Source organism: Pyrus communis, chromosome 16 (genome assembly GCF_041283825.1).
Source record: "Pyrus communis isolate YQ-2024b chromosome 16, ASM4128382v1, whole genome shotgun sequence".
Lineage (NCBI taxonomy): Eukaryota > Viridiplantae > Streptophyta > Magnoliopsida > Rosales > Rosaceae > Pyrus > Pyrus communis.
This window is the reverse complement of record NC_142580.1, coordinates 4,536,770-4,560,539: the sequence shown is the minus strand read 5'-3', so window position 1 is coordinate 4,560,539 and position 23,770 is coordinate 4,536,770. Positions and strand designations below refer to the sequence as shown.

The following is a 23,770-nucleotide window of genomic DNA, read 5'->3' as shown; positions in this document are numbered from 1 at the left end:
AGTAAAACTAAAATTCTTTTTTCGTATTAGAAATGATTGTCTGAATAATACAACCCTGTAAAACATATACTTACACAACATGAACTAGGTAAAGCTCGGGTAAATGGTATTGTTAATCTGTCTGAGAACAGCGACGTGAAGTTCTTACGACAATTGTAAACCCGCTACCGCAGTAAATCTCGATTGTGTCAGTTTCTTTCCGAAATTTGTGGCCGAAACTCACTTCTTGAGGACTCGTTTGGTCATCTGTATTTCCCAAGCCAAGCTGACCATGTTCACCCCAACCCCATGTCTTAATCACTCCATCCTCGGTCACAATAGCAGAGTGCTCAGCTCCAGCTGCAATGTGCACAATTCTACTCCCTTCAAGGTCGGGGACTTTCTCCAGGACAACTTCCCTCGGATCTGTCAAATGTGCAAAGAATCACACACGCAATCAGCAGTGATCGCAATTCTAGTACAAATGTACGATGATCATTCAGATATGTCAAGTTTATGCGAGTGTTGTTTGGGTCGGATCAAAGGCATTACCTGCTAGGTGCTTTATTGGAGTAATTTTTTCAGGATTACTAAGAACTCCATGGTGATTTCCACCAAGCATAAAAACTTCTCCACCTGTTGAAAATATATTCGAGGCTGCTACATAAGGACACTATCTTTTCACCAGGTAAAAGGAAGCAAAAAACGAATAAACGGAACTCGTTATGGCATGAAATGAATGCCCATACCCGTCAATACTAAAGAATGATTCCATCCGACAGCAACTTTGGTAAACAAGAACGATGTAGATAAATGCTGTGGGGAGTGAGCGCTTAAGATGTCACCGAACCCTCTTCCCCAAGTGTACAAATGCCCATCAGCTAATGTCATAGGCAAGAAAAGAAAACAGCAATCAGAAAACTAAATTACTGAGGCGAATAGCGTTCAATTGGACAGTGGCTGGCATGGAAAGTTCTTAGCTCTTACATCGACTGGAAGATTTCAAAGCTCGGCATCCATGATAGAAGCAATATCATCTGTTTTATATGACCAAATCAAGAAAGAGTAAGTTTGTTGGCCTCACCAGATAACGCTGCACTTTGATCTCCATTTGCAGCAATGCTAGAGATTTTTACGCTGTCAAATCCATGAATTTGTTCAGGAATATTAACTAATTTGATCTTATCCTCAGAGATACCCAGTTGACCACGCTTCCCCGAACCAAACCCATAAACTTCATCCCCTGAAACACCTGCAAAATACTTGATTTGAGAAACATTATACACTCGAACTAATAGGCTAAATATTGAATAAATGGAATTCCTTCATGTTGTAATACAAAATTGCAAAGCTTTAAGCATGTCGTAAAGCATATACATCATAAAAATCAGCATCTCTACCTTAAAGCTCGGGTCAGCGAGAAATATACAAGATCAACCTTACAAATTACCTTTCACCAAAACAAGCGAATGGCGCATCCCGCATGCTATCTGCTCCACGTTCTTATCAACAAAGAAGGAGACTTTGACAGGATAGCAATGCGACTGGAAATCACCATGCCCGAGCTGGCCAAACGAGCCATCTCCGCACGTGAAAAGATCCCCTGCATCTGAAAACAAGCGAGAAAATTCCGAGAACCAGAAATAAGTTAAGAAGCCCCGCACTTCAAGTTGCCACCAAGTTAAACACAATGCAGCAAAAGAAGAAAAATTCGACTATTGGGCAAAATCTAACTTGGTTTTCGATTCTCGACGGATACAAACATGCGTAAAATTATCAGAGATTCACTAACGTATTCCACCACAGAATGTAAAATATCAACTGCCTGAGAGCGGACGTCGGCATAGCCACATTGGTTAGAGGAAACGTGCTTCCCCTATGCACCCGAGTTCTACATGGACTATATTAGTTTAAAGTAGAATACCTGAAACAAAACCGGAGTGGTTCCAACCAGCAGAAACATGAGTAATGAAGAGGTTGTTCAAAGACATTACAAACTTAGGATTTGGACTGTTGACCGTATCAGTATGACCCAGTTGACCAGACGTGCCCCTTCCCCATGTCAGCACCTTCCCACCTGCAACAGATGTTTGTTTTTTCTAAGAAAGAAGAAAAATTGTAAGTTTTATGGTATTCGGTGAAGGAAAGGATGAGACCTGAGGTTAAGGCGAGAACGTGAGCGCCGCCGCAGGCGAGGGAGCAGATGGATCCGGCGGCGGGGGAGAGAGAAGGGAGGCGAAGCAGCTGAGGGAGGTGCTCGTCCTGTAGCCTGCCCATGCCCAGTTGCCCGTCCGTTCCTGCCCCCCAACTCCATATCTGTTGCTCGCTGCTTCCTTCTTCGTCGTGCTTTGCTACTCTGCTTTCTTCACTCTCTTTCATCACTACGGTGCCCCCTGATACTCTTCCTTCTCAATAACTTCTGCTTTCTGTGATTCTATTAAATTTCTCATCGTTTGGGCTCTTTGGGCTCCGACTGAAGGATCTTGGGCTTGGATAGACCCGTAAAAATGTGTTTAATTTTAAATAAATAAATGATTTCTAATCGGAAGATGTTACGTTAAGATGTGAGGAAGGATCCCACTATTTGGATCTGGATGGGACCCTACTATTTGCTCGGTTTCGGGTTCCGGATGAGGAGGCAGGGGACGGAGGCGTTTGGACCCGGAGTAGTGGGCGTGGTAGGAGAAGTAGGGTTTATCTCCCTTCCGGCTCATGGTGTTGTTTCGTTTAGATGTTCGAGTGGACAGTTCAGTTCCCGGGTTGTTGTTGCGATATAGTGATGTGTGAGTTCGGAGTTTGACCGTCCATGTGGGTTGACTATTGGTGGTACTGACCACAATTATAATGACTACAACTCTAATAAAAATTTTAAGTTTCGGAAACACAGCGTTATAATACAATCAGTTCGATTTTTATTTTTAAATTTACAATCAATTATATATTACAATTAGTGTACTAATCAGTGTTTCGGCACACTAAAAAAGTCCTCCAACAATACCTTATATCAATATATCATGGGTTGTATCACATACACACACAGTTTTGATGATATTTTATCCGTAAGAAAATGAAGTAGTTTTTGTAATATTGTATTTTGTAAGAAAAATGAAAAACAACCAACTATTTCTTTTGATCTGTTGTAGTTTGTAACAAGAGTGTGCGTGAAAAATCAACTCTACGGAATGGGGATCATTTCTTATAATGCAAGAAATGTGTATAATTTTTATTCATTTGTTCTTTTTTAACAAACGATATTATCTATACTAAAGTAGTGGTGATCATTATTACTTTTTTTATCGTAACGAGAGAGAGAATGGAGTTTTTCATGAAGTTCGAGACAAATGAATGAAAAAGAGTTTCTCTATGACCTCCTTGTCTTGAGAGTCAAATTCATATTTAACGAAAATCGAGCTTCAAACCTCTTACTAATACCTGAAGAGGAATACAGTAATACCAAGTGGCATATAACATTTTTTTTTTTTTGAATACCAGCTACCATATCATAAAAAGCCTACAGAGAGGCAAACAAACATACAATAAACAAGCAGTGACATAAAAATGGAAGGGGATGCAATAAACAAGCAGTGGCATATAACATTACGTAAAAATGGAAGGGGATGCAATAACTAAGTCAACTCCGATTGTCTTTGTTGAGAGAAAATTGGACCAATTTATTTGTTGCTTTCCCACAACTCAGTGCATAACTTTTGACTCCATCGGAACCTCGTTAATTCCTCCACGCTTGTTACCTTGTGCCGTTCAGCCCCGGATGCTCATCTCAAAACTTTGGCCAATTCCGGAAATTTCACTATAAAAACCCAAACTTTAAATAAAACCACCCTACAATTTCCACCCACTTTCGGATATTCTGATGGGTGTCTATAAATCCCTGCCTGGACGCAGTAAAATCCTCACTCAAAGAGCTTAACTCCCCAACAGAAACCCCCTAAAACCTTGCCTCAATTCGAAAGCCACAATATTTTGGGTTCTATCAATCGAACTCTGCAGCAATGGCTGCATCTCTATCAGCATCCCCATCGCCATTGACGTCATTTTTGTCTCTCAGAAAAACCCACTTCGTATTTTCACCAAAAAATTGCCGCCCAATCATTAACCGCAACAAACAATCCCCCTTCAGCCTCAATGCAGACTTTAAGTTTCAAACTTTGCCCCAATCAAATCCCTTTTTAGCAATTTCACCCCTCGCTCGCGCTGCAACGGGAGTTTCCTCACGTGGGTTTCCTGAAACAGACGAGGAAGATGAGCTTATGCCGTTGTTTGAGGAGCGGCCGGTCAAATTTGCCTTCTGGGTTTTGATATGGGCATCCGTGTCGCTTGCCTGGTTCGCGGCTTCCGGGGATGCAAATGCTGCGGCTGATTCCATTAGAGCCTCCAACTTTGGCTTGAAGATTGCGACGGTGCTTCGAAGCTCCGGCTGGCCTGATGAGGCTGTGGTGTTTGCTCTTGCCACACTTCCGGTCATTGAGCTTCGTGGGGCTATTCCTGTTGGTTACTGGTTGCAACTTAAGCCTGTTCTGCTAACAGTTCTATCTGTTCTTGGGTTAGTCTTTTTTCCCTACTATAGCCAATCAGCACTTTTTAAATTCTACATGAGTTTTGTTGGGATTTGTTTCGCCAATGTTGTTTGACAAGTTACGATGTTGCCTTTAATGATTGCTTCGTATCTGTTTGATAGAATCTGCCTGCTTATGGTGCATTTAGTATTTTGTACTCGATGAAGAATGTAAAACGTCCCACATCGGTAAATTGACAGATTGAAAGACAGAACATAGTGAATGGTTCCACTGCTATCGGTGTTATTAAAAGTGGGCCGCTAGAATGTCTGTCTGAAATTCTGACATTCGTAATGTCTATTGCCCTTTGCCCATTCAATCAAAAGGGTGCTTCAAGTTTTAGCATTTTACCTTTCTGCACTAGCGATGGCATTGTGGTGTCCAATGTGATATTTTTGTGATCTATAAGTTTTTCATTAAAATTCACGAAGTAAGGGAGTCTGGGAATTGACTGAGTTTGGGACTATGTATATGTAGGAACATGGTTCCTGTGCCCTTCATCATACTTTACTTGAAGAGGTTTGCATCGTTCCTTGCTGGAAAGAACAAGGCCGCAGCTCAGTTCCTTGACTTGCTATTTGTGAGGGCTAGAGAGAAGGCTGGCCCCGTAGAGGAGTTCCAGTGGATTGGTCTGATGCTTTTTGTGGCTGTGCCTTTCCCCGGAACAGGAGCATGGACAGGGGCCTTCATAGCTTCGATTCTCGACATGCCATTCTGGTCAGCATTGTCTGCAAATTTCTTTGGTGTTGTACTGGCCGGGCTTCTGGTAAATTTGCTGGTGAACCTTGGCCTCAAATACGCAATTGTTGCTGGTATTGTCCTCTTCTTTATTTCCACATTCATGTGGACCATCCTTCGCAATCTTAAGAAGTCTTTTCGCTCATGAAACTGACATGAAATTTTAAATTTTAACTGATGGTTGAGTTTTTAAGATTGTGTATAGTATCCATCCACTTGCTACATGTCTGTTTTCTCAAATTTTCAATGGATAATTTGACTCAATACTCAACATGTTGTCGAAAATCTATGAATGCTTTGCGATGATGTGAATATGGAAAATGAAGGAATGTGTGACGACTCTTGAATATTTAGTTTAGCGGTCATAAACCCTAATAACCTTGTACTGTGTTACTAATTTGATCTGTTCAGTTGTGGTTCGGGGCAATTAAAGCAAATGTATCGGAATTGAGTTGCTGTGATCTATGATATGCTTGCCTTTGGGTAAATTTTTGTCTTGCCTTGTCATTTGATGAATTATGCTAGTTAAACACAATGATTGGGAACATATGGGATAGGTTTAGTTGTCGATCTAAATCTATCCTCTCCGCTTGTCTAAATCTATTTCCCAAGCATTGGTAAAGAATGAAACATTCTAGCATTGGAGGGAATTTTTCCTACTCATTGGTTTTGTACAATCATGTGCATATCTCTCTCATCATGGCAAGCGAGATAGACGCATGCTTGTATATAATCGGTAACACCTGAGAATCTCTCAAGGAGTTGGAAGTTGAGCATTCTGGGACTGAAGGGGATGGCGAGGTGAACTATTCGTATTGGGCCTTAGCATTGGATTGCTTTTGCTTGAATGATTTGTATGCATCTCAAGTGGCTCAAAGTAGGGTTGAAAGGCAAATCCGACTGCTCATATAAGCTTACACTGTTTCCATAACTGCAGACTTGCACTGTTTTATGGAATCACAAACGTGCAAACATACATCTTATAATAATTTGGAAGTAGAAGCTCGAAGGTTAAACTAATAATAGGTAAAAATTAAGCATATTTTTGTAACAGCATAGATCACTATTCTTAGACTCGTTTGGAAGTGTTTTTAAAATGACTGAAAGCTTTTGATGAAAATATTTTTGAAATCAATTATCAGTAAAAATCCAAGTGGATCTTGCAAAAGTATTTTAAGTGCTTATTGAAAGAAGAATGTATCTAGTGCTTCTTTCAAAAAGCACTTAAATGCTTTCGAATCCAAAATCTATTTTTAAAGCACTCCCAAACAAACCATATATTAGTTCATTTCATGTTGTGTTTATATTAGAATCAACATAAGAAATGCAATTGATTTTCTTGTCCAATTTCGAGTGTAAGGTGCAGTATTCATATTGAGTTTCAATCCGAAACAAAATAGAACGATCATCATCTTTTCTAGTAGATTTTTACGTACCAATTTGAACATTATAACCGGGTTTAAATCTTATTATCATACTCACATTCTAACATATATACCCAACAATTCATCACACAAAATACGTATCTTCTGAAATGAGTTGTGGTATATACAAATTCTCTCACATTCAAGTTCAAATTCTCACTAAATATGCAATGTCGTAATCGATAAAACTTAAGCAAAATGTACATGATATAATTTTCTATGGTTAAGTCAAATTCTAATTCCTTGAAATTGTCCTCAAGAATGATAATTGATTGTAACTGGTGAGGAAGCTGGTGCCCTCTTTTCTTTCTTTCTTGGAGCCTGTTAGCCACACATATTAAGTTAGAGCAAACTTTTGGAACTCAAACTAATATTTATATAATATTCATTTGTCGGACTCGAATGGCGCATATAAAAGTTGATAATTACCTCTCAAAAGCAAAAGTTCGGATCAAGTTAGGTCAAATTTCTGGTCTTATTGATTGCAACCAACCATTTACTATCCGCAAATAGCTTTTGTGAGTTAGTGGCAGTCAGTCGCAAATTATTTCTTAAATGCACCAATGCAACAACAGATTACAGTGCTTTGGAATTAAAAAGATCAAGTGCTAGAAATTCAAACCTGATTAGAGTAAGGACATATGTGCTTCAGTTGAATTTTGTGGACCAAAGAGTTGTAATTACGCTTGTACAAGTAGTTATAACCATCCACATATCTAGAGGACTTAAAAGAGAAGGGATCCCATATTTAAAAAATTAGGATTAGTTGTGGGGTTTACACCACATTAAACTTCAATAATCCGAACCGTTTATTTTTTTAGTTGCACTTCTTAGATCATTTTTGTAAAATATTAGCCAAATCGAAAATATATCTAATTGAGTTCAAGGAAATTTACAAAAACTTTGTTCTATAAGAAATAATAAAACTTCATGTGATAAATACACGCAAATGGTTTAAGATTGAATTGAATTTTTGTAAGGATGATCTATGAATTGAGACTTACAAAATAGAGTGTTCAAATCGTAGAAGTTCGATGTAGAATGAATTCCACAACTAATCCCTATTTTTTTAAGAAAAAAAATGATAATATCTTCCCTTAAAAGGCCTATATATATGCATATTTTACTATACATATAACAAATAGGATGGTAGACGAGAATCTCTAAAGCTTGGTGCATTTCGGTGGTGGAGGGGGGAGGCCAACTTAGCTTGTTTTATTCACCCTAACCACCTTGGCACAAGAATCTCTAAAGCTTCGTGCTTTTCGGTGGTGGAGGAGGCCAACTTAGCTTGTTTTATTCATCCTAAACTAATCACCCTAGCTCTTTAACTACCCTATAAACTTTCCTAAATTTCATTGATGATTAGATAACCTGCCCTGCAATGTTCAAACAATAAAGCATCACTTGAGAACAATGAAAGATCAAGCAAGGACGACTCTAGGATTCATAAAATGAAAACTACATCTGAAAAATATATCTTAAGCGTTAAAGTTTGGTGTTGGTAAACACTTTCATGTCACTAGGAAACTTGAGTAGTAGACACTGTCCAATTAATGCGTTATAAATTTATACTTATATTTCAGATTTAATAACACATTGTTACACTCATACTAAACAGCACCGGACACTCAATCAACCATATATCAGAGAAGTTCATCCTAGTTTTCCACCTCGTTAAGCAAATCAAATTATGGTAATATTGTTTTATATATCAAGTTAAGAGATGTGTAAGCTTAGAAAAGAGAGAAGTAGCAATGGTGGACTAGCAAATTATGGAGATGAGAAAGATCTTTGAGAAATGCCAAAACATTCACTAATCTCCTAATTATTGGAGGAACCATGCAAATTGAATTTTTTCTTCTTTTCTTTTTTTTTTTTTTTTCAATTAAAGTAGAGGTTAGGATCTTAACAGGGCATACTTTGCCAAGATTATAAATACCCACCAAGTGTTTACTTTGCCAAGATTATAAATACCCACCAAGTGTTTGCTTCTGCATCTTCCATTCCTTCCAGTTCTCTCCTGCAATTTGATTACTTTCCCTCAGCCTTGTAATTCCAAAGTATTCAGAAAAAACCATCAGTATGTTAATATTTTTTTCATAGCTCAAGTGACTAAGAACATTTACTTTTACAACCGAGCATGCAATTAGGGCAAGAAGAATAGCACATTTAGCTTCAGGGCAAGAAGAATAGCACATTAAGGCTAAATGTGCAATTCTTCTTGCCCTAATTGCATGCATTAAAATGGTCTGCACTGAAGGTAGGTCGCTTTTGCCAAAGAACAAAGAGTCGATCAAAACAATCGAAGCCTAAAAGAGAATTGGGAGAGCATGTCAGCCAACCCGCTTCCCATCACCACAGTGCTAGTCCCAGGATACACCTCACAGTACTGCTCATAATTTTGGTGATATTTCAGGTACTTATGCAGCATATAAAGATGATTTTAGACCTACAACACCAGGTAACAGCCCTGGGGTTGGTCATAAATTCACAAAAAGTAGAGAATACATGGTATCAAAGGTTGGGGATTTTCGTACTGCAGGAAGGGTGATATTTCTGGTTCTCAATGCATAGTTTGATTCAATACACAACTTGCTGTAGAAGTTCTATGAATGCTTTGCGATGTGCTGAATCTGGGAAATGAAGCAATGACGACTCTTAAATATTTAGTTTAGCGGTCGGAAACCCTAATAACCTTGTATTTTGTTACAACTATGATTTGTTCAGTTGTGGTTCGGGGCAATTAATGCACGTGTATCGGAACTGAATTGCTATGATCTATGATATGCTTGCCTTTGGATTAAGTTCCTTGTCATTTGATGGGGTATGCAATTAAAGTGAAACACTCAGTTCATTAGGTTTTACATAATCATCGATCTAATTCTATCCTCTCTGCTTGCCTCTCTCTCATCATGACAAAAAGAGATAGACGCATACTTGTATATAACTGATGACATCCAAAAATCTCTCGAGGAGTTGGGAGTTGAGCATTCTGGTTTCGTTAGGGTATATCCTGTCATGTGCTAGATTGCAGGGAATGGGCTAGGTGTCAACTGTTCTTATTGGGCTTTAGTATTGGATTGCTTTTGTTTTAATGTTGTAGGCATCTTAAGTGACCCAAAGTTACGTTGAAATGTAAAGCGTTGGACTACACTTCACAGTGCGTTGCATATGAGACATTCTTCGGTAAGGGCGTCCGTGACACATCATCCGTATGCTAATATACATAAGAGCGATACCCACATTCGTGTTCCACATTGAACTACTTTGGGTGGACCCTAATACATGAATAGCTTTTGTATGTCTTAGACGAACGTGTAACGTGACACGAAAGCTTCTACTAGATGAGGAAAAAGCTCTCATATTCCATGTTTCATACTTTCTTTTTCTTTTTCTCTTGCCACATGAACTCATGTGGCGAGAAAGCAGTGATGCTCACTTAAGGTCTTCATTTTGTGGACTTGGCATGACCAACTCTTTCTCAGTCATAGAATCACTCGGCAAGAGAGAGAGGAATAAATGATGAAACGAATGTACATTCTTTTTTCTACCAACAATAACCTCTATGCTTAAATGAGCAATTTAATGAACCGGACTTACATTTACATGACGTTTTAATCTAATAATGCAATATTATATAGATAAAAACTTAAAATCGACATTTCCTGGAACATTGTTTTATTAGACCCAGAAGATGGTCAGCTTGTCCAACCAGTTTCCTGCTGCTATGCATAAAGCAAACGGACCCCAGTTAGCTTGTCTAAATGACTGGTCCACTTCCATTCTTGCATCAGCTGACAAGGTGTGGGCGGCCACGTGGGTAGTAGGACCCACGAAAACGACCGTACACTTGTGACATCACCCGGAGCGGAGTGTGGACGGTCAAACAAAGGCAGACCTGCGAATACAAACAAAAGCCCATATCACAATCCGGGGGCCCAATTTCAACGTATTGCCCGCCCATTTACATCTTATCCTGCCACCCATGAAACACAGTATACTGAAAGGGACCCATCATCGCCTTATCAACCACCATGGAATGCTTGCCACGTAGCATGCGTATCTGCAACCACGGCCTCCAATGTGGGCCCTGTCCATTTAAAATGCTATCTGGTGTTGTGCTGTCCCAATAGAAAGGTGCCACGTACATGGATTGTTCTCGCCCCTTCTGACACCTCCGGACAATGTGATTGTCCTCTTCAGAAGTGGGGATTATGAGATCGTCGGTACTCTGGTGGTCTGGTTTGATAAAAAATAATGAGATCCTCTCCTCATCTTCTCCTTTCTAAGAATTATTACATCGTGTTCGTTCATTATATATTATACGATCAAATTTTATCACATAATATTTATATTGAATTTTAAATAAAAATATTTAAAATAATTTTTGATCTCACTATGTACGATAAACGAACACGATGTGAGAATTTTCAGGATTATCATGTAGAGGATCCAAAGAGTGTCCTAATTCGAAAAAAAAAAATCTAAAAGTCGGAAATATTGAACTGGCCATTGGCAAATGGCTTGGATCCACGTGGCATAGTTTGCCAACTAATGCACTACTTGCTGGGGAGTTTTCTTGAGCCATTAGAACTTGTAGTGTGGTCACTGTTGGAGCTCCCACATCTCACACGGAATCCATTCATGCGTGTTTGGATGCTAATTAATAAAGAGAGCTAATAGACCCATCTCACAATTCTATTTCTTCACCCATTTTATATTTTCATCCTTCATAAAGAAATGAAAAAAAATAAAAACACTATTTTCTCACCCCTAATATTCCTAAAATGTCTTTGCATTGATTTAACTTTTCGCTAAAAATTAAAATAAATAAAAACTGAGAATAAGAAAGCCACCCTCCCACACGAGCCTGACACCACAAAACCCAACTCGACGACAACCTCTTTCACTGCCAGCTGACCTTTTCTCTCTATGGAAATTTGGAGGAGAAAACATTAACTAGCAACGACATCCTCGATGTAATTGTTCACAAACCGACAATGACGATTTCAATTGAATTGAGTTTGATTGAGATGAAGAAAGAAAAATGATTAGAGTTGCAGAAAAAAGAGGAATGACAATTTCAATTGAATTGAGTTTGATTGAGATGGAGAAAGAAAAATGATTAGGGTTGCAGAAAAAAGAGGATGGCTGCAGTCAGAAGTCAATTTGGTTTGGAAATGGCTCTGGCTTAGGGTGGGGTGAAGGGGTTGCTGGGATATTCCCTTTTCTTCTAATTTTCAATTTTGTTTGCTTCCAATTTTAACATTGGATGCGTGGCTTGAGCTTGTAATATTCTTCTCGGATGGGATTGTTCATGGCTTCTCATATTCTTCTCCGATAGGATTGTTCATGGCTTCTCATATTCTTCTTTATAAATAAAACATTGTTCTTTCACTTTTATTTTTATGTTTTTTAGCTAAAAAAAAATAAAAATAGATGAGGGTTCATTTTTATTAGGGTTTTAAAAATCATTTCACAAATGGCCAAATATGACATTACATTTTTATTAAAAAGTGGGTGTGAATGGAGGGTTGAGGGGTGGGTATAACACCACTCTTAATAAAACACTCATTGTCAACCAAAATTTTATAAAATTATCAGTTTAACCCTCTAATTAAAACAGAACATGAAGAAGAAATATGGGGTAGAACTGTAATTTCATACAACAAAATTTTACTGTTTTTTTTAAGCCGCACCTACATGTAATCCTAACGTATCTCTAATTAAAAAAAAAACTTTCCACTCCCACATTCTCGATCACTCTCTTCCTCTCTCCTTCTATTTCAAAAACAAAAATAAAAAATCTTCTCACATACATTGTGTGTGTCCATATGCTAGTAACTAATTAAGATAAAAACTTATGTAGGACAGTCAATCATTTGTATTGTTAGATTGATCTTACAAATCAGAGCTTTCATGTGTTTCTACCGTCTGACCCAAACTTACAATCATAGTTTATCTCGAGCTTAAAGAGTGAACTGATTTGCCCCAAATGTACAAGTTAATAGTTTGCTTGAGTGAATAAACGCTTTCTTTTTCTCGTGTGTGATTGGGAATCTTTGTCGTGACAAAAACTCCTCCTAACCCTGTATTGAATTTTTTTTGTTTCCCAATCGAGTAGAGCATGTTTGGGAGATGAAGTTTCCACCTTCCTATCCTATTGCTTCTCAATCGAGTCGAACATATCATCCACTAACGTCCGCCTTAAGAATTGACAGAGTTTTTAAATCTCTTCACGTCAGAAATTAATTATAATAGAACTTCACAAACACGATTAAAAAGTTTTTTGATGATTAAATTAAGCCATTTAGAAAATAACCCCTATTGCTTTGGAGTTTACATATTAGTCCAACTTGGACGGCAGCATCTTTTATCTCACTCCTTGTATCTTATATGCCCTTTCATCTTTTTCAAGTTGATTACGCAGCTAGCCGGGACTTAAAGAGCAAATTTTACGAAAATGCGGTTAAAGACTAAGCATAACGAAGAAAACAAATGATATAAAAACATGGTTGAAATCCATGCACTATAATTTCAGTAAACAATTAAGAGGCTGGAATCATCTCCAAATCGTTTTCATTGAGATTTTCTAATCCTGAGCGTTCAACACACAATTAACGGTCAAGGTTTATTGTGTGTTGAACGCCAGCCCAAATCGAAGCTTTGCACCTATTGCACCAGCACTGACAATCCTCTTCTTCTTCACCACAAACCTAAACTTTAATCGTTCATAATGTGTTAAACTCTCTGGATTAGAGGATTCCGATGGAAAGGGATCCAAAGAGAATCCCATAACTTAATTGGGGTCAAATCAAAGTTACTGTTTCTTTCTCTTCCATCCAGCAAGTTAAAAATTTTCACATCTAAGCAAAGGTTCTATTTTTTTTTCCACGTGAAGTGTAACAAACCAGTAGAACTCATATCTCTCCATCCCATTAAATTTTTCCATTTTTATATTTCTCATGGACCATGCATGATGCAATCTTTATTCTATAAAATTAAATTAAATAAATCAGAGGACCATATCCGTTAATATTATATTCCCTCATTAGGGTTTGTTTTACAATTTCAAGGACTCGATTTCTTGTGCAAATCCCACGCTTGCATCAGCAAGATTTTTCTGCAACGGACGCAATCTTGAGGACAAATATGTATATAATAAGCTTAAAATATTAGAAAATGAAACTATTATTTACATTTTAAAATTTTCATTTCACACTTTTCACAAATGTATTTTTCTTTTTAATCGTATAAAGTTTGAAATGCTAAATGAGAGTTTTGGAGTGTCAATAATAATTTTCTTAGAAAATTGTATGTACAAAAGTTGAAATATTTATATATTTTTTATATAATATTTTCATATTTTTAAGTGAACAATATTGGTTATAAAATTAAAATTAACTCGTACGTTAAGGAATAATAAATTAACACCGAATTTGTTGCACGGTGGGATATTTAAATTTTAAATAACCTACAGAAGGTGTCAACATCCGCAATAAGCTATTGGGATCGGGGTTGTCCAAAAAGTCATTGCCATTGCCAGTCACACACAAGTAATTGTCACGGAAGACGAACCATACCAGAAAATTTGACTTTTTAAAAGCCTTATTTCTCTAAATATCCACCATTTTTTTCATGTGTTCCTCTCTCTCACGCTGTTATTAAATTAAATACTTGTCTTGGCCGTCATTCCATCTTGAACCGAACGAGGGTAAGATAGTTCGTTTTAATTTTTTTCAAGAAATTAATATTTTAATAAATGGTACATGATTATATTTTTTACCATCTTCAACCGAAAGCGGTTATAGGGCCAACATAACCCTGTAACAAAAAAACATCTTCAACCGAGGGTCAAACATAATTTATTATTTAAATTTAAAAACTACAAATTAAATTTAAAAACTACAACTTAAATTTATAGGAAAATATTTGTAAAAAAAAAAAATTCAAATATAACTGCTAGCTGGCGTCAACTAGCCGTTGCATTCAAATTTATGGCCCGACTCAAGGCTGGCTGGCTGGGTTGGGCCAGTCAGTTGGCCCTTTGGCCCATGTTTGTCCAGTAGAGCCCATGAGCCATTTGGCTTAACCATCGGTTGAAGATGATTTTCAGACTATTTTCGATCATCTGGTCATCCTTCGATTAGAAATGACCTTGCTTCACAAACATTAAGCATTCAACACATTAATTTACTTCAAAATTAAAAAAAAACGCAAAAATATTAAACATTATTGATAATAATTTAATCTTCTTTGGAGTGCATGTGCTTTGTTGCGCATCAAGTGATGCGAGTTTTTAGCATGCCGAAAAAACGATCTAGTGCAACAAATGTAATTCTATAATTAGTTAGAAATTTAAAACTCGATAATAATTCAAATTTTAATGTAATCTTTCCCAGAAATTTAAAACAATCTGCTTTAGATAATTCTCTGTGAACATCTGCCAAGATTGGTTTTTTTTTGTATCGATACTGTTTTCCGATCGGAGGCATGAATATTCAAACCTGAGATCTTTGGCAGTATGGTCAATGAAAAATTGTCGGTTCATAAACCGGAAACATACACATAATTAGTGGCTAATTATTTGATTCATTTCTTCTTTTAACCATAATCACAACTCAGAACTAATTAGATAGCACAATGGAGCAGCACTGCAGCAGTCTACGCTCTCAAACATGACCATCTCTCCCTCAATAAGGCCAGAAACAAAAGGGCTGCTGATCTTCCAAGGGGATGTACCCGAAATTACTAGAATTTGGAGGGGGTAAATTATCATAGCAGCAATCTTCAAGCTTTAACAAGTATGGCTGTGGTGGGGGCAAAAGCGTCTTTCCGAGGTCATCATCTTCCTCCTGCGAGAAATCGGACTGATCAGCTGGTTCAAACACATGAGAGGAATCCGCCGGCTCTAACAACGGTGAATGGTTTTCGGTGCAATGCGGGCTATCCGAGTCAAAAATATCGCTTTTCGCTGAACTTGCATCCTCTTGCTTGCACACCACCATTGCCCCTTTGGTCACAGTTTCAGAATCTTCATTCGGAATTGCACTCCGGGTCACCAAATCCGATGAATCGATTGCGTTGTGTGAATCCGAATTTCCGCCGTCAGGCTTTCCTTTCTCCCTCGAAAGCAAAATGTCCTTGAGGGAATCAACCTGCTTACACATAAGAAAACTAAACCATTACCGTTTACTCAAAGTATGACACACATAGCTGAATTTAACGGCTGAATGTGCGATCAAGGATCGAGTTCATCATGCGAATGTGAGCGACTAAAAGGCAATGCCTGTCGAATTTAGGAATTTATTATACCTCGTTCCTCAAACTTCCATTCTCCTTGAGGAGATTATCAACATCAACCTTGAGCTTATCATAGCTGGCTTTCAATGAATCATAATCCTTTTCCAACTGCTTGTTTTTATACCGCGCCCGGCGGTTTTGAAACCAAATTGCTACCTGGCGAGGCTGCAAGCCAAGTTCGTTAGCAAGTTGCACCTTCCTCTCAGGTTCAAGCTTGTTTTCTGACTCAAATTTCTTCTCCAGAAACTGAACTTGATTCGCCGTGAGCCGCCTTTTCTTTCCGGGTTGATGAAGGTAGCTACCGTAATAATCCTCATCCTCGTTTTCTTGTTTGGGTTGGAAGAATGGCCTATCCAAGCAGTCCCCTTCACTTACATTTTCAAAATTAACCATTGAACCTGCACAAAAAATGGAGCAACCAAATTATGAAAGTCCTCTAATGTTGTTTACGGGCTGAAATTAGCAACTAGAGATATTCAACATATGTCAGCAAAAAGCTTCGATCTTTCAATCTTCACTTGCAAAAAGCTTCGAACTTTCCATCTAAACATGTAAAAAGCTTCAAGCGTTTCATCTGAACATGCAAAAAGCTTCAAGCTTTCGATCTAAAGATTCAAAAAGCTTCAAACTTTCAATCTTAACACGTTAATTCAGCAAGAACTGGCAACAATTAGAAGAAAAAATGTAGAAACAATCGATCTTTTACCAATTCTTACATTAATTCAAATGGGAAGTGTGAAAGTTTCAAGCTTTAACATTAATCCATCAAGTCAACCAATAAAAACCCATTAGTCTAAATTTTCAGAAAAGAAAAAAAAAATCAGAAAGGCAACAATCCCAACAAATAAAATAGCAAAAGTAAAAATGCAAAGCAGATAAAAAAAATTACCATGAAAAGAAGAGGAAGGAGTGGGAATCCAGAGAGACTCGAGAACGTCAGAAGAGCGAGGTCGCTTTTCGTTTCGGAAAATTACTTTCATGTCCGCAGAAGAACCGTGGAGTTTGCCACTCGTCATATATGTTAACGTAATCAGTTTACACAATTTAATCGGATTATCAGGGGCTTAAAAGTGGTGGGTTTAATGTCAGAATCACTGTAATGTGGTAAGTATGAGAGAAGGAGGAGATCACGCCCATCACTCACGAGAAGCTGTGAAAGTTACTAAGAGCTTGGATGAGAGAGAAAAATATGGTGAAATCATGGGGTTTTTTTTTTTTTTTCTGCGGAGGAAGAAAGTGTTCTGCAACTGCAAGGTTTTGCTTTTTCTATGGCTGGGAACTTGTGAAAACCAGAAGTTTTAAAACTTTGAGAGAGAGAGAGAGAGAGACAGAGGGCAGAGAGAGAGACAGAGGAGAGGCGAGGAGAGGAGTGGAGGAGAGATTCTTCTATTCGGGTAAGAGCTTGGTGGTGGGGTTATAAGGAGCTCTACTGAAAACAGACAGCCAGACAGGAGGCTTTCTTTTCTGCGGGGAGACTGGGAGAGTGGACAGGTGGTGGAATTACCGAATTGCCCCCACTTCTGGTTTCTCTTATCCAATTCCTTGCTTGCAATTCTAGACAATAGAGTAAAATAATAGTGTTTTTTTTACTTTCTATTTTTATGAAACTAGCAACTACATGTTTGAATACCGAGGCTTCTAACAATGAACTTGTTCTAGGCTTAAGGATTAATTGGATAATTTTGAGAAGAGAAACGTTATTGGCACTTAAAAAATCTCATTCTACGTTTCTCATAAGTGTATTTTTCTTTCTAAATTAAAAAATTTGAAGTCTAGAATAAGAAATTTATAGTGCCAATAACAATTTCCTTTTGAGAATTCAAATGAAAAAATAGTGGTTAAACTTGTGACGATTTGATTTACCATTTGCTTTTTTTTATATATATATAAAAGAGGAAAAACTGTTGACGAATCACGGTTATATTTTTCTTTCGAGTCCGAAAAATGCCAGTTGAGAATTGCACCCAATTTGTAGTCATGATTAATCAAATTCACAACTTGCAAAATATTAAGCAGATCCATAGATTTACCACTTGTTTGGTTAAGGTAAAAAGTTTTGGGTTCAAAGATATTTGAACTATTTGTTTGAAGAAAAATGGCCAAATTAAGCTGCTTGTGTTCTGCTACTCAATGCACAAGTGGTCATTTTATGTTTGAGCGATGTGATCCTTTTGGCTCAAAAAATATTACTCAACAGAAGGTCAACGTCTCCTTCTCAATTTCATAGCTTCGCTAAGGTACGAACTTAAGTGTTAATCGATATATTCTTTTATAATTATAAAATAAAGTCATGCTATTTATATTTATATTTATATTTATATATATATTTTAATTTTTGACTGTTAAATAAAAAAAAATTAAGGACTAAAAGTTAATCATCTGTGAAACCTTCCACCTTCCAAAGGAGGGTATTTTGGTAAATGGATATGAGTACAGTATATAAGATTACAAGAAGGGAAGGGTCAATGAGCCCCATGCTATGGCCCTACGGCCCTTTAATTTTAATTTTAATTTTGTAGGGTACTGATGACTGACCTACCACGCTCTCAGTTTTCCTTCCGACTCCGTGGCTCCATCGGCGCAACCTCCCCAGCCGCCGCGTGTCCTCAATATCGGCTCTTGCTTTAATTTTAAATAAGTGGTATTAGTATTTTAAAATTTTTATTTTACACCCCTTCTAAGCGTTTTTTTTTCTTTCTTAATATAGAAAGTTTGAAATGTATAATAAAATTTTTAAAGTACTAATAATAATTCCGTAATTTTATCGTATTTTATATTCTTTTTACATGCTCACGAGTCACAACTTCAACTGTTTTACTTTGAAAATTTATGATACAAAAGAATTTTATTGATATAGACAAAACAAAAAAAAAAAAAAATTCTAGTTTCGGTTGACTTAAAAGATTTTAAACCTAAAAGCATTTTAATTTGTTCAATAAAAAACACCTATAAACGGTGATAATATCACAAAAAACTTGTGATATTTTTAAAAACAGTTTCGAACAAGCCAAAGTATTTTCTTTTTTTCTTTTTATTGGTATAAAAATTGAAGTTATATATACGGGCTACGAGTTTAACAAATCTTTAACTATATTAATAGTTTATTGGTGCTTAGGACTTGAGAGTTCAGGTTGCAGCAAAGCAAGTTGGTGGGGGTGGGTATAATATTCAACAGAGATGTTCTTCTTGATAAGCTTGCTGCTGCGATCGGGCAGTTGGGTGTCATGTCCAAAGTCAAGGCTGCCAGTGGATGCATGGACTTGCGAACGCCGTACGTTTTGAATTTTGGTTCCACTACTCAGACTCAACTCTCACAATGTCAAAAGACTTTGCTTGGATTTCCGCCTATCTGATATATTTTATGCTACGATCGAGCCAGGTTTTCAACAGTTATTTTTTTGTTGTTGATATTTTAACGGCTAAAAACTTCGGTTTATAAAATAATTTGGAGTAGCCTAGATTTCGTTGCTTAAGTTCAACTTCTCATCGACTTAGTTGACATATTGAGTCTGGCATGCATATCATGCATTAGTGCATTATACATATAGCCGGCTTCCCTAATCAGATCATTGGAGGACCTTATCGTGTTATCCCAACAAGCATGGTTATGATCTCTATTTGCACTCAACTGTAGATTATTTAGACGGTCAGATGCGTGATGATTTCGTCTACAATATTTAAATCTAGTCCTCCAATTATTGTAAAACGACTACTAGAAAAACTACAATGGTGAAATGTTCTAATGGAAAACACAAATTACATATCTGGAACTTTCCATAATTCCGAACGATCATCGTTTACATGTCCAGATTCTTGATTTTGATTTTACCATGTATGGATGACTGATTTGAGGACAAATTAAGTTGTGACCAAGGACCTGCAAATCAAGCCTGGTGATTAATCAACTGGATTTGGTTAGAATAATGTTCTTAATTTGTACTGCTTTCTTTTTTGTTTGGAAATTGATTTCTACACACCGTATTTAGCCTCTTACACACTCATGCTTAATCATGATCGTTGGTTCTGTTTGATTTATGAAAATCACTTCCCTTCTGTTTCCTTTGAGGCATCGTGAATTGCTTGTGACCATCTACTCTTGTGCACCCAGTTTCCGGTTTTCTTAGGAGACCATCAGTTCAAAATTTAAATCTCATAGATCACAATTAACTGATAGCAGAAAAAAGCATTGGCCATGAAGATAGAACATAAGAAGTAAATCCAATCTGTTATTGAGGACTGAGAGCAGAATGCATCCAACATCAAGCACATTGCTCTATATATATAGCCACTTTAACTTGTGAGGCTTCGGGTCGTACATTGTTCTGTTTGTGTCATCTGAAGGAAACACTCGTGCCCTGGTTACGAGTACATGCATGAGTCATGAGGAATATAGAAACTGTACTACTGCCCTAGCTACCTGTATTTTATTGGTTGCTAGCTAGCAACGAGTAGATGCAATTCTGCTAGCTAACCCTAGCTCGCCTTCATTCTTTCCAAGCTAGAGATGCAAAGCTTTCCGAACAGACAAAATTTATGGAGCACCCAGATGTCATCCTCAACAAAAGGTCTCGTCATGTAAGATGTAACACTTCATGTTTTAGGTGCTGCATTGCATATAAAAGGTAATATCTTCTTTCCCTGCCAACGGGTTCCAAGCATGGTTAATAGGATCATAGGAGGAAAATTTACCGAGCAAAGAGAAAAACTATAGTACGTGCAATTGGACAACGTGACTCATCCACCCGCGAGTCCTCACACACAAAAACCATAATCTTTATATGTTGTCAAGATGACAGTCTCACTGAATACTCTGTCACCTATTATAAATTGTGCCTAATTAACCTTCTCCGATGACTTAATAAGTGAGGAATGAGATAGACACAATCGTACTATACGTTTGACTATTTAAGTATTTCCAGGTTAGTAGATGCAACTAATTTTTTCTATATTTATGAAAATGTACTAAACTGACAAGAAACAAAACATGGAAACTAATTAAAACTAATTATGGATAACATATCAATCAAATATCCACGAATTAGTGATAAACGAGAGTGAAATTTCCAATGTTATTTGCCTAATGACGTTGCATGAGAACAAAAGGGTGTTTTGATTTTAAGTATTTTTGTTAGATGTTTGACACACAAATGCATCATATAGCCACTCGAAACAATAGCACATCGCTATGATTATTTGCCAATCGTGAGCTCCCTAAGATTCATTGCAAAACACCCAACAATTTCCCTCGTAGACTCATACAGCACCTTCAGAGAGCTCAAGCAAATCCACTCCCAACCGCTCGTTAACGGTGTTCTCAACGACCCTCACTTTTTTGATGGAAAACCAACGACCCTCACTTTGTCGCCGCCATTGCGCTCAGAAACCCCACCAATTTGTATTATTCCAATCAAGTCCTCGACCAATGCCAGAACCCAACAGTCTTCGCCTTCAACTCCATGATCAGACCTATTCCAAAGGCTCCACGCCATCCAAAAGTTTTGACTTTTACAGCAGAATTCTCCGATCAAGTGACAATCTTTCACCCTATAACTACACCTTCAACTTCTTGGTTCGCACGTGCGCACAGCTTTTGGCACGTGAGACCAGTCCCTCCGGCCATAGCGGCTTGATAAAAACGGGTTTGAGAACGACCCACGTGTTCAAAGCGGATTAAGTTTCATGTATGCTGAACTGGGTTTGTCAGGTTCGTGCCAGAGTGTTTGAGAAAACTTTTGGGCCTGATCTGGTATGGCAGACTGCTATGGTGAGTGCTTGCGTAAGGTGCGGTGATGTTGGTTTTGCACGGGAGCTGTTTGATGAAATGCCTCAGAGGGACCCCATTGCTTGGAATGCGATGATTGCAGGTTATGCGCAATGTGGGAAGTCTAGAGAAGCCTTGAATTTGTTCCATTTGATGTAAATGGAGGGTGTGAGGGTGAATGAGGTGTATATGGTTTCGGTCTTATCAGCATGTTCCCACATGGGAGCATTGGATCAAGTTAGATGTGCTCATGCATATATAGAGAGGAACAAGGTGCGGATGACAATGACGTTGGGGACTGCACTCATCGACATGTATGTGAAATGCGGGAACATGAAAAAGGCCATGGAGGTGTTTTGGGATGAAAGAAAAGAATGCGTATACGTGGAGTAGTGCATTGGGAGGACTAGCCATGAATGGACTTGCTGAGAAGCGTCTTAAGCTTTTCTCCCTTATGAACAAAGAAGGGGTCCATCCAAATGAAGTTACGTTCGTTTTGGTTCTAAAGGGCTGCACTGTGGTTGGGCTAGTTGAGAAAGGCCGTCATTTCGATTCAATGAGGAAATCATATGGGATTGAACCTCAACTAAAGCACTGCGGATGCGTATTAGATTTATATGGCCATGCCGGGCAATTTAGATGAAGCCTTGAACTTCATAAACAACATGCCAATGAAGCCTTGGGGGGCTTTGCTTAACGCTAGTAGGATTTACAAGAATATGGAAATAGTTGAGCTTGCATCAAGAAAGATAGTAGAACTAGAGGCCAAGAATCATGGGGCTTATGTGCTTTTGTCCAACATATATGCCGATTCCAAGCTTTGGGACGAAGTTAGTAACGTGCGGCTGACTATGAAGGCAAAAGGTGTGAGGAAGCTTCCCGGTTGCAGTGTCCTAGAGGTTGATGGTCGTAGGAGATAAGTCTCATTCTCGATATAATGAAATTGAGACAATGTTGGGAGAAATCTCCCGCGACTGAAGTTGGCGGGTTATGTGGCTACTACAAACCCTGTGCTGTTCGACATAGAAGAAGAAGAGAAAGGATTCGTTGTGTAAACATAGCGAGAAGGTTGCGATTGCTTTTGGATTGATCAGTTTAAAAGAAGGCGTGCCGAATAGGATTGTGAAGAACCTCAGGGTCTGTTGGGATTGCCATGATGTACCAAAATGATATCTAACCTTTTGGACAGAGAGATTACTGTGAGAGATTGGAATAGGTTTCACCATCTTAAAGATGATGAGTGTTCTTGCAAGGGTTACTGGTGATGCAAAATGTTCATTAGGATTTTTGTCCCTTAAGTTTGACTGGAAAAAGGTAATGCAAAATAAAGCTGATTATTCACTATTTGTTCTTTGAGGTCATTTGCAATTTTTCTTTCTTGTATACTATCTCAAAAGTCAAAAGCGATCAAGAAAAACACTGTTTGCTTTGTGTAGAGCTTTCATCTTGTGACATTTTTTTTTTTAAGGAAAACTAACGAAAAGTTGAAAAAAAAATTTAAATTTTAATGAAAAATGATAAATAAAGATGCAGTGAATAATATCAAAAAAATGTAAAAATATAATTTTTCGTTAAAAATAAACAGTTGTTTCGTTAAAATTATTTTTTATTTATACTTCTTCTGACATTATTTTTGGGCCAAAAATCTGATCATTAATGGGCTATAAGAGTCCATTATGCTACAGTCCAGCCAAGCCACCACAATTGTTTAGACTTCAGAGTATTTCTTTGTATGCCCAAGTTTTTTCTGACACCCATTAATTTTATTTTTTTTAAAAAAAAGAAAAAACTTATACTTATATATATAATTACCATAAAAGGCTTAATGATTTCATAAGAAAAACAATTATTTTCTTTGAACACTTATACGTCATCTGTAAGATTCATTCGAATTTCTAAATCTTCTGTTTTTGAGGTGCCACTTTGATCACCTTCATCATCCTCACCGCCATTATTAGTAGTATTTTGAAAAAAAATGTATTTGTTTA

The 23,770-nt window shown here is 37.6% G+C and overlaps 3 protein-coding genes and 1 pseudogene across 3 annotated transcripts; 2 read left to right on the top strand and 2 right to left on the bottom strand.

Annotated features, from left to right (window-relative positions):
- Positions 1-2: 2 nt before the first annotated feature.
- On the bottom strand, positions 3-2,406 carry LOC137731425 (Regulator of chromosome condensation (RCC1) family protein). Its single transcript, XM_068470533.2, has 7 exons — positions 2,136-2,406; positions 1,904-2,056; positions 1,430-1,588; positions 1,064-1,231; positions 729-860; positions 532-615; positions 3-405 (listed from the first exon to the last, which is right to left on the bottom strand). The coding sequence occupies exons 1-7, from the start codon at positions 2,356-2,358 to the stop codon at positions 113-115; spliced, it is 1,212 nt and encodes a 403-aa protein (XP_068326634.2). The 5' UTR covers positions 2,359-2,406; the 3' UTR covers positions 3-112.
- A 1,206-nt stretch (positions 2,407-3,612) lies between these two features.
- On the top strand, positions 3,613-5,779 carry LOC137732505 (uncharacterized). Its single transcript, XM_068471823.2, has 2 exons — positions 3,613-4,540; positions 5,031-5,779. Exons 1-2 carry the CDS (start codon positions 3,990-3,992, stop codon positions 5,437-5,439), a joined length of 960 nt encoding a protein of 319 aa, XP_068327924.2. The 5' UTR covers positions 3,613-3,989; the 3' UTR covers positions 5,440-5,779.
- Positions 5,780-15,290: 9,511 nt separating this feature from the next.
- On the bottom strand, positions 15,291-17,450 carry LOC137731528 (uncharacterized). The gene is made up of 3 exons (XM_068470651.2): positions 16,911-17,450; positions 16,034-16,419; positions 15,291-15,876 (listed from the first exon to the last, which is right to left on the bottom strand). Exons 1-3 carry the CDS (start codon positions 17,035-17,037, stop codon positions 15,412-15,414), a joined length of 978 nt encoding a protein of 325 aa, XP_068326752.2. The 5' UTR covers positions 17,038-17,450; the 3' UTR covers positions 15,291-15,411.
- A 3,104-nt stretch (positions 17,451-20,554) lies between these two features.
- LOC137731352 (putative pentatricopeptide repeat-containing protein At5g40405 pseudogene) lies at positions 20,555-23,126 on the top strand (annotated as a pseudogene).
- Positions 23,127-23,770: the final 644 nt, after the last annotated feature.